At 59.5% G+C, this 10790-nt stretch overlaps 1 protein-coding gene across 9 annotated transcripts in view; it reads left to right on the forward strand.

Moving 5' to 3' along the window:
* The window catches only part of FBXO25 (F-box protein 25), a 56943-nt gene extending 47158 nt beyond the window's left edge, over positions 1 to 9785 (forward strand). For 3 of the 9 annotated variants that reach the window (XM_073902236.1, XM_073902235.1, XM_073902237.1), the window contains exons 7-11: positions 432 to 616; positions 4045 to 4227; positions 6134 to 6269; positions 8523 to 8549; positions 9082 to 9785. In XM_073902236.1, the coding sequence (XP_073758337.1) occupies positions 432 to 616; positions 4045 to 4227; positions 6134 to 6269; positions 8523 to 8549; positions 9082 to 9308 (758 nt within the window). In that variant the 3' untranslated portion in view covers positions 9309 to 9785. Of the gene's footprint in view, positions 1 to 431; positions 617 to 4044; positions 4228 to 5031; positions 5423 to 6125; positions 6270 to 8522; positions 8550 to 9081 lie in introns of those variants that run through there. The other 6 variants (XM_073902238.1, XM_073902239.1, XR_012381113.1 and 3 more) reach the window with 6 other exon arrangements.
* Positions 9786 to 10790: the final 1005 nt, after the last annotated feature.

Genomic DNA, 10790 nt, shown 5'->3' on the forward strand with positions numbered 1-10790 from the left:
ATGTTCTTTTAAATTTAAATTTAAATCTTTTAAATTTCATCACACTTGTGTCTCAGAAATGATGCCCGTTTGGGGTCGCAGTGAAATTAGTTCATTATTTTTATTGTGGTAAAATACACATACCCTGAGTTTACCATTTTAATCATTTTTAAACACACAGTTTGGTTGCATGAAGCCCATTCTCCACCTGCCACCAGAACGTCCTGTGGTCCTGCACTGACCCCCGTCCCATCGAACTCTGACCCCTCCGCTCTGAGCGGAGTCATGCGGGGTCCGTCCCGTCAACACCACGGCCCCTGGGTTCGCACACGTTGGGCGCGGGTCGGGACCCCCTTCCTCTTCCGTGGTGTGTCCACGCTGGGTGCTGCGTGGACGGGCGTGGCACTGGGTCTCTCTTACCTTCCCACAGTCTGTGTTCTTGTGCGTTCCAGTCCTCGACGACCACCAGAACCCCCGCCTCATCAAGGACCTCCTGCAGGACCTGAGCTCCACCCTGTGCATCCTCATCCGGGGCGTTGGGAAGTCCGTGCTGGTGGGAAACATCAACATCTGGATCTGCCGTCTGGAGACCATCCTCCACTGGCAGCAGCAGCTGCAGAACCTGCAGGTCACTAAGGTGCGGGACGCGCTCTGGGTCACACGCGAGAGTCGTCAGCCCCCGCGGGGGCGCGTGAAAGACCCTGCCCGCTTGTTGGAGCGTTTGTTTTCAGGTGCATTTGGGCCAGAAGGCCCTGTGGTGGCGTAGATTGCTTTTGGGCAGACTGTGGGGATGGTCGTCATGGAGAAGGGGACGGGTGATGAGCCTTCCGGGGAAAATGAGACGTCTGGGGCTAAGACACCCGCCCACGAGTCACGGCTGCCTTGTTCTGCCAGTGACTCTGTGCGACACAGGGTCCGCGCTGCCCCCTTCCCTGCTGTCCTCCGGGGTCGTGTGTGGTCCTTGGGCAGAGTGAATGGGGGAGACTAGGGGAGAAGATGGTGCAGGTCACACCGCTGGTTCTGCCCGGGTTTGTTTATGCCAGGAACTCGTTTCACCTGCAGGAGTGTTAATGCTGTCAGCTCAGGTCTGCGTCTCGGGGGTATTTTGTGCCTCCCTGGGACTCTGTAAGAGAAAGAAGAAATGGAACGTGTCTCTCAGGGCCCGAGAGGTGACCCATTGTTCTCCAAACTGCCCTCCTGGCGTGGTGATGGTGCGTGCTCACCCCTGCGTCCCGGGCCCCACATGAAAGCAGCTGTTGTCAGGAGTGACTGTGGGAAGCCTCAGCTTTGAGCCATTTGCCATGTGAACAGGTTTACAGAAGAGTAGAGGTTCCCTAATTATGCCTTGAAGTTACAGCGAGGAATCCTGCGTTCAGCGTTGGTGAGGTGGGTCCGGACGAGCCGTCACATGTGTCCCCCAACGCTGAGGGCTGTGGTCGGAAGGTCCGTCTGTGAGGTGGACACGCACACAGTGTGGAAACCACACGGACAGCCACGCACCCAGGTCCCAGTCGTGCCTCACGTGGCCGGCCACCGCAGCTAGTGAACTGGGGTCTGTGGTCAGCACGGGAGCTTGAGGCTGGGAAGTGTGTCATTTGGAGAGAAGTGTGCGTTCAGCACAGGGCAGGAGGGCGGGAGGGAGTTGGGCTGGCGTGCATGCCAGTGGGGAAGGAGCAGAGGCAGGGTCTCTCCTCGCCTTGGCCGGCTGGCAGGATCAAGAAGCCGCTGGCCTCCTTTAGGGTCTTTCTGTCATTGACACCAATTCGGAGGCGGCACAGACAGAGGGCAGTGGTGGGGACTCGTCCTGACCGGGGCCCGGCTGCTCGGAGCTGGCTTTCCCGTGGCCTTGTGCCCTGCAGCCCCAGCTGGGGGTGATGGTGTCTCCTGCGGTCACACTGACTCCTCACACGCACAGACATGGCCCCATGAGCCGGTGCAGGCAGCTCCAGTGGCCACTGCAAAACCAGGGACCAAAGGCCTTTTGGGGAAGAGAACTGTGTGGCCAGATGGGCGGGAGCCTGGATTCGGGGGGGGTCACCGTGTGCTGGGAGCCGAGCAGCCTGGGCGGGACAGCAGGGACTGTGCATGTCCTGGGGTCAGGCCAGCTCGTGCACGTGAGGGGCCTTGGTGCGAGAGTCCTGGGGCCTGAGTCTGGGGTCCAGCCCGTGGAGACAGACCCCTTGCTGCTGCTGTGTGCTGGAAGGTGGCAAGAGCTCCCCGAGGCAGCGACGGGCGGGGGGTGGGACAGCCCTCGATGGCCCCTCACGCGCCAGGTCCTCTGTCCTCGGTTCCCCAGGAGCTACAGCAGCATGAGGGACCCGAGTGAGGACAGATGTGCTTCCACGGAAGCGGGGAGCATTGTGGCTGGTGCGCTAGCAAGGCCTCCTAGAGCCGTGTTCTTTGCGCATGGCGACGTGGTTAAGGGGTTCATGGCGGGAAATGGCTGAGCCAGGCAGTGGGGGGCTGAGCTGAAGGCCCCGCGCCCCCGATGGACTGTCCAGCAGGCCGCTCGTGCCCCTTCAGGTCGGACTGGTCACAGCCGTCTCGACAGAAGCTGCTGGTGTGGTGGCTGTGTGTCTTGTCGGCAGTCACCTCAGGGCTGGAGACCGTGTCGTGGCGCTGGGTTCTCGCGCCTCGTGCATCAAGGGTTTTTCCTACCACCTCACACTCTGACAAGCCTCAGGATGTTTGCAGCAGGGTGTTCACAAGCTCCTTCTGACGCTGAAGCTCCTCTTCAAAGGAGGAGGCACGAAGCAGCCGTTTAGAATGCGTCTCCGTCGTTTCCGTAACGGCGTGAAGACCTGGCCAGGAATGGCACACGCGAGCGCAATCTGTGCTGTGCCGTGGGCCAGCCCACAAGACCCTGTGGTCACACCTGCTCCGTGTGAGCCCCTTGTCACCTGCTCACGCTGTGCAGGCCATCGGGGGTACAGGCACACGTGCCTGTGGGATGGTGGGACCCGAAGAGACACACATGACCACGCTGCACGGTGACATCTCGGGCGCCGAGCTGTTCCCCAGATGGGCAGCCGTTGCCAAGGACCCCACGGCCAGGGGTTGCCGCTGAGGCATCCTCCAAGATGAGCCGTGAGCTGTCACCCCGTCGGGGGGCAGAGGACGCCTCCTCCCGGGTCCCCACACACACACAGTGCCGGGAGAGCATTTCTCTAACAGGATGGCCACGCCACAGCGGCAAGGACATGGAAAACGGCACAGCCAGCCTCTAAGCGCCTCACTGCAGCCCCGCTCTGGTCATTTCTCCGTGGATGTGTGCTGTGTGCGGGGGCGCTGGGGTCACCGAAGAGAGCAGAAACCAGAAAGAAGCCAGCCGTCCTCAGGGCTAACCCCTGGGGACAAGGACCGTCAGCCACGTCAGAAGCATGAGGCTGTGGCCCGGTGTGCAGGCGTCCCCAAGCCCACAGAACCGAGCAGGCTCATTCTGTGCGCGGTGGGGTGGGTGCGTGCCCAGCCCGAGGCTGCGACACTGTCGTCCGCCCCCCGCCCCTCTGGCCCCCCCAGTTCTGTCGCCTTGTGCTCCCCTCTTCTGTCCATGTGTCCTCCCCTCCCTCCTGATAGGATGACGCATGGGTTCTGCCCACCTACCACGTTGCGCCCTTTCTTGGGGACACACCCGCAGGCTTGTGGGAGGGAGGATGTGGCTTCTACATTTAATACCAGATGCTGACAGCTGGACGGGGCCTTGGTGGCAGATCGGTGGCTTTATTTCCTCTGTCCTCGAACCCTGCCATCTCTCCACGCGGGGTCTCTGTGTCGTGTCTCACGAGCGCATCCTGCACATGGACAGGGTCTGGAGGAGCCGAGGGCACAAACCGGCCTTTGTTCTGCTCCCGCCTCTCCTCTGGGGTCCCTGTGCGGCCTGCCCATCTCTCGACACGGGGGCTCAGGGCTCACGTGGCCAAGTGTGAGGGACAGCGACACTTCGGTTGTGTCTCTTTGGTTGTGTTGCATTTTGAAGCACACGCTCTCAGCGGGCTGCTAGGCCTCCTTGTAGCCTGGCGCTCTTGGGCATCACATGCAATGAAACCCTGTCCATTTCCGTTCCAGCAGGTGAACGACGGCCTCACGCTCAGTGACCTCCCTTTGCACATGCTCAACAACATCCTGTACAGACTCTCCGATGGCTGGGACATCGTCACACTTGGCCAGGTGACCCCGACGCTGTCCATGCTCAGCGAGGACAGGCGTCTGTGGAAGAAACTCTGTCAGTACCACTTTGCTGAGAAGCAGGTGAGTGTGGCAGCCTCGGGCCCCGGTGCGCGGGACGCGTCACCGGGAGGGAGGCTGGCATGCGTCCCTCGCCTGCCCCAGCGTCTGCACCCGGCTCTCCCAGCCTCCCCTCTCTGCACCCCGTGCCTGCAGACCCAGGGTGGGAACTGGCTCGAAGCGCCTTCCCGTGTGAGCTGCTGGGTGTCAATGTGCTCACTCCTCACGCAGGGCTCCGTGAGAGCTGCACACATGTGTGGGGTACCTGCTACGCACAGGGCGGCAGGGGGCGGGATGCGGGGGCACCAGATGCAGCACATCAGAGGCGGGGTTGCCCGTGGCCCCGACAGAAGAGCAGAGGGCGGGATCAGGGATATGTGGCCCAGGGGAGGCTGTCAGTCTGAGAGGATGGGCCTGGGGGTGCGGTGTCCTTGGGAAAACAGCCGGTGCCTCTGGCTCTCAGAGTCTTGTGCACGAGGCTGCAGCGGCCACCCCACGTCCTGGGGTTTTCCCGGCGGACTTAGAAGGGCGGCGGAAGCGCTGGGAGCAGAGGGTTTGTTTGAGGGGCCTGCTGCAGTGGGGAGAAGCCGCGTCAGCGGCGGGGAGGAGGGTGGTGGCTGAGAGCGCAGGCATGGATGAAGGAGAGGCCAGGGCGCTGGGGCTGGCCTGGCGCAGCGGGTCTCAGAAGCGCACGCCCTGGGCACAGATGAGGAGGCTGGTGTGAGGGGTCCGGAGGGCAGTGGACAGAGAAGTGACTTCTCCGCAGAGGAGGCAGACCCCGTTTCCCAAGGCTGAATCCTGTCCGCCCTGCTTCTTCACATGCTGCAGCGTCTCCTCGGCAGCAAGCACCAGCCTGATGCGGCCCCTCAGCGGCCCCTGTCCCTGCACCATTCCCTGGTCTGGAAAACCTCCCCTCCCAGTGGGAGCACGCTGCGGGCCGCCTGCCCGTCACCCCGGCCGCAGCCTGCAGCGCCCCACCACGCTCCGGGGCTGGTCAGCACGCTGTCTGCGGACGGACCCCGTTTCCGCTCCACGGCTGGTGGACGTCAGGGTTGTTTCCACCTTGTGGCTTTGACGAATTCTACAGCTGTGAACACTGCCGTACACGTTTTTGTGTGGACATGGGTGTGCACGTAGGAGTGGAAATCCTGGGTCCCGTGGCAGCTGAGTCAAAATTTGGAGGAGCTGCCGCGCCGTTGTCCCCAGCGGCTGCACTATCGTACGTTGCTGGCCACCAAGCACACGGGTTCCGGCGTCCCTGCACCCTCACCAGTGCTCCTGGTTACCGGGTGGTGGTTTTTTTTAAAGATTCTATTTATTTATCGGACAGAGAGCGCACGCGAGCACACAAGCAGGGGGAAGGGGGAGGCAGAGGGGGAGGGAGAAGCAGACTCCCCGCGGAGCAGGGAGCCCGATGCGGGGCTCAGTCCCGGGACCTGGGGTCATGACCTGAGCTGAAGGCAGACGCCCAATGACTGAGCCACCCAGGTGTCCACGGTACTGTTTTTTTTTTTTTCATCGTGGCCGAGCTAGCGGCGTGCAGTGGCACCTCGTCTGCATCCTCGGTGATGGGGTGTGGCGCCCTGGCCTTCTCGGCATCAGGTCCTTTGCCCCGTTTTCGATCAGGTTGTGTTTTTCATGCAGAGACAAGTGTCCCTCGCCTGTTCCAGGTACAAGTCCTAGACACCTCACGTATGTGACGTGATCTTACCTTGATACAGTTCACGGGCGTCATTCTAGACCAGGGTGCTCACACTTGCCACATGCTGTCCCGCTGCACACGCCGTGGGGCACGTGGTTCATCCCTCACCGATTCAGTCCACGGGAGTTTGAGCTCGTGCACTCCATGGCCCTTGAAATGCCATGTGGCCCCGGTGTGCTGTGAAGTCACGTGCAGGTGCTCAGCAGCATCTGTGTGTCAGTTCTGCAGACATCTGATCCTGTCGGAGAAGGGCCACGTGGAGTGGAAGCTGATGTACTTCGCGCTCCAGAAGCACTACCCGCCCCGGGAGCAGTACGGGGACACCCTACACTTCTGCCGTCACTGCAGCATCCTCTTCTGGAAGGTAACTGCCTCGGGCCTTCAGTGGGGCTCACGCAGATTCTTTGCCTCTGTTTTAGGTGTAAGGGTAGAAAGAATGGGAAATTGTGATGAGAACGTGAGATTGATTTCACCAAGTATCGGGGCGGGGGAATAGATTCACGGGAGTAAACCATACAGCTTGCAGCTTGAGTCAGAAACGTCAGGCAGTGAAGCGTCTGTTTCTGCTTCGGGGACGTGGGTCTCCAGGGACACCGGGGCCCCTGGCACTTGGTTCTGGGCGGTGCCGCGTTCCTGCCAGCCTGAGAAAAAGGGGCCAAAGCGTCCCCGTCCTTTATAAAGTAAGAACGTTTCTGAGCGGGTGCCCCACACTTGGCTTCCTGCCCTGTGCCCCTGGGACCCCGTGCGGGTGCCTCCTCGCAGCTCCCCCCACGCCAAGCCCCTGCAGCAGGGAGGTCCTAGCCTCTCAGAGCGACACGCGGTTTTCATATTTGATCAAAACTGAACCAGTGTCTCCCAACTCACACTTGGAATCCAAGTGCTCTGGGGTGCGGGCAGCCCTTCACCCTGTGACTTCCCGTTGCACAGACGGGGGCTCCGTCTGTCTGCGGTCGGAGGGGAGTTCATGTCACAGTCCATTTTCCTCCATCCTGGGATGTGTTCCCACAGATTCCTTGACCGCGAATACATTATGTCCTGCGATGTCCCTGCTTGCTCGCCGGCGAGCACAATCCGTGTGTGCGCCTGCGTGGGAGTGGCCCCCCGCGCTCTTGGGGGGATGGCCGTTGGCTCCTGCCTGGTCAGCAGCATCCCTGCTCTGCTTTTTGCTGTGCGTTTATCTGTGACTTGTCAGATGGATCACATGGCAAACTTTGCATTGTTGGAAAGGAGACAACGCCTTGAGGTTTTTCTCCTCTCCAAATACATTGGCGGTAGCGTCACTTGCGGTTTTCAGATTGTCCACGGCAAGCCATGAATGCAGTGGCATGGAGGGTGCTTCCTGCGTTACTTGAATGGTTTACTTAGGACATGGAAGGTCAGCAGCGTCACGTGGGGTTTTATCTCTAGGTCCCTGCCGTCTGTTTCAGTGGGGCTCTGGTGTCACAGTGGAACAGCGGTGTGTGTTCCGTGCTCTGCAGTCACAGCCGTGTTGTAGAACACGGTCCCTCGAGGGCAGAGCATCCGTGAGCAGGCGTGTTCTTGCCTGGGTCCGACGGGTGAGGGAGTGGCAGGTGTGTCGGTGGGGGGGAACAGGGCCACAGGCGGGCACGGCGGGCCTGTGTCACCAGCCCTGGGGCACGAGGGGAGGCTTGCGTGCACATCGCACACAGCAGAGGATAATGGGCGGGGGGGTCTCACCCACTGGGACCAGGCTCACCGCTCCCTGCGTCCCTGCCTCTGGGGCTCAGTGGGGCCGACGCAAACCCGCAACGGTGCCCTCATGGTGCCGTTGCAGTAGGTCCCTGAGTGGGATCTGGTCTCAGGGCCTCAGGAGGCCCCTGGGAAGGCGCCCTCCCTCAGTTCTTACACAGGCAGCAACCGAAGCTCTGTACGAAACACCAGTGAAAGCCTGGTGTGGGCAGGCTGGGGAGCCAGGTAAGGCTAGGACCTTTGTCGTGGTGTGTCTGCCACCAAAGTACATGCAGAACCAGCGTCTGCAGCAGGTCCGGGGCCCCGGGCAGGATCGGGAGAGGTCACAGGCAGCTCTGCGATGAGCAGCAGGCTCCCGGCCTGCTCGCATGCTGTGTCTACAGGACACATGGATGGCTGGCACGCGGGGGGCGGGTGGGTGGCTGGGGAACGTGTGGGGAAGGCAGCGGGCTGCTGTGGCTGGGGCGCAGACAAAGCACAGACAAGCCAGAGTGAAAGTGTCTACGATGGACGGTGGGCACTTGGCAAACCAGATGCTGGGATGTGAGGGAGAATGAATGACCTTCCAGAATATGTTACAGATGTTTTCGGTACAAACTGGAGACTTCAGCCTCGCTTTGCGTGTGCTTTGGGGAGTCGTGAGTGGTTCGGGCTGCAGCCTGGCCAGTGTTCAGCCGAGGCTCCCAAGGCAAGGGCAGTGCCGGGCCTGGTGTCAGGACGGTCGGGTCCTCATGCTCGACGTGCTGGCTTTGCAAACGTCTTCACTGCCGGATGGTTTCACCTGCGTTTGTAGATCATTGCTGTCCAAGCTAATGCCCGTGCAGCCTGCTCTCTCTCTAACGTTGGTTTTCCTTTCTCTCCCTCCCTTCCCTGCACTCCTCCTGGTTCTTTCTCCACGATCTCAAAGGACTGCCGCCTTGCTTTGTTGTTCAAGGTACCTCTGTGCTAGACCAGGCCTCGTGTCGTGTCCATGCATGCTCCCAGCCAGCCAGAACTGCCCCTACGAGCCGTTTTCGGGATGTCCTTGGGGGGACATTGTCCTGAGGGGGAAATTATAGTCGTGTCCGTGAGGTTTCATTCAGGTACTGGTGCCCCACGGCAGGTGCCTCGCGGGCTGACCTGGCCTGTGCTCCTTAGGCTCCTCCTCCTTTTAAGCTTGTCGGTCTTAGGGACAGAGCACCTGTTCCCTTAGTCATTCTTCCTGTTGAACAGGATCCCGGTCTCCAGCGAGTGCGAGCTCCTGGGGGGCACCAGGAGGGGAGCAGAGGAACAGCACAGGAATGGAGGTGTGGGGCCAGGCCAGGGAGGCAGAGAACCCCCGGTCCCGGGCCCTCTGGCTTGGGCCACCTGTCTCTGCTGACAGTTCCCCGTGGCTGGCTGTCTTTGGAACGCGGGTCTGCGTGCTCCACACAGCACTGTGATGGGGCCAGGCGCTCTGTGGTGATGCCTCTCCTCTGCTCCTGCAGGACTCGGGGCACCCCTGCACCGCCACCGATCCCGACAGTTGCTTCATGCCCGTGTCACCACAGCACTTCATCGACCTGTTCAAGTTCTGAAGGCGCCCCGCCCGCCACCCGCCCTCCCAGTGGAAGGGGTTCGCCGCGCTGTGCCGTCTCCAAGGAGTGACACGAACACGGACAACGCACCTCCCCGCTCCCCACCTGGACACGGCAGGGGTGTTGGTTTGTTGTGAAAGCGGTTGGGGAACCCAAGTAAAATCGTTCCTGCTTTCTCTAAAAAAATCTTCTTTATCTAAGGCCATTAAGGTTTGCAACTTTGTGTGTTTATAAATATGGTTCAGTAAGATTCTGGATTTTTAGCACCACGTCTGTGCCAAACTGACACTAACAGCTAATACTGTGCTTAATTGTCAAATCATAGCTTCCTGATTTTGTAGTAATTAGGGGCAGGGGACAGAACAGTTGATCCTTGTAAATACGGGGTGCAGAATATTTATTTTTCTTAATATGTATCTTAACTGCATTGGTTGTGTCCAAGTGAGTCCTCGTCAAATGCGAAGTGCGCCGGGGGCAGCGTGTGGTACCATTGTGTCCGTGGTCAGTCTGTGGCCAGCCACGGTGTGGGTGGTGGGACCGCCCAGTGCAGCCTCCCCTTCACTGTCCTGGAAGTGCTTTCCTAGACAAAGTAATAAATCATCTTTATCGACTCATTTGACTTCATCGATTTTGCATCTTCCTGAAAAAGTAGTGTCTGTGGTTTTGATATCGTTGATTTAATCCTTTAAAAGATTGTTTTATTTTTTAAAATAATGCATGTCTATTTTAGATGATTTTGAAAATAAAGGTGTTATGAAATATACAAGTCCCCCATCACCCTGCCCCCCGAGACCACTGTTCCTGCTACAAAGAGCAGTTCCCACCCCCGCGCTGTGGGAGAGCGGTGTGAACCCCCGAAAGTCACTGCTCCTTTCTCCTCTAATGTTTTCTTCTTCTAAGCATATTAAAATGGCTTGCGGTTTTGCGTGTTTGTAAATAAAGATTCTGGCTTTTCAGTGTCGCTGTCTGTGCTGACCTGGTGCTGAGGGCCAACAACATCCTGCCCTCTAGATGTGGCGTGGAACCCAGGGCGTCTGTTTCCCCTTTCCATTTGACAACCAGCCGTGTTTTCAGAAGCATGTTTGAAAACGTGGGTCTTACTGGCCGCGTACCGTCATGGCCGGCAGGGTGCTGCTGGTTCCTGCTGTTCCCCAGCTGGTGTGCGGCCATCACGCCCCTGAGGCAAATGAGTGGAGCCCAGGTGATGGCGCCACAGGTCTGAGGGTGCCCAGGCCGCCCGTGTGAGCTGTTAGGGTCGTCCTGAGTGATGGCTGCTGCAGAGCCCTTCCCCCGGTGCCGTTTTCCTGCCCGAAGGACAAGGTGGGTCCACATTTCTTGGTATTATCGACTGTGTGTTTTTGTTTTCGGTAAGTTACCTAACGTGTGTCCTTTGCCTGTTTTCAGTGTTGGTCTTTTTTGGTATTGTTTCTTCTTAGAAGGACACTGAAGTTTGCTCTCTTTTTTCCCAAACACGTGTTGGTAGCACAGAGGGGAGCCCAGCCGTTCCACTCTGCTAGCACCTCCTGCAGGTGCAGGGAGGCCTCGGCGAGCTGGGGACGGTGGCAGCCTTCTTGGCGGCGTCAGGGAAGAGACGGGAACGAGTAGAGGCCACAGGGTAA

The sequence above is a fragment of the Callorhinus ursinus genome, unplaced genomic scaffold (genome assembly GCF_003265705.2).
Source record: "Callorhinus ursinus isolate GAN/ISIS: 27379988/994484 unplaced genomic scaffold, GSC_fseal_2.0 scaffold17, whole genome shotgun sequence".
Classification (NCBI taxonomy): Eukaryota; Metazoa; Chordata; class Mammalia; order Carnivora; family Otariidae; genus Callorhinus; species Callorhinus ursinus.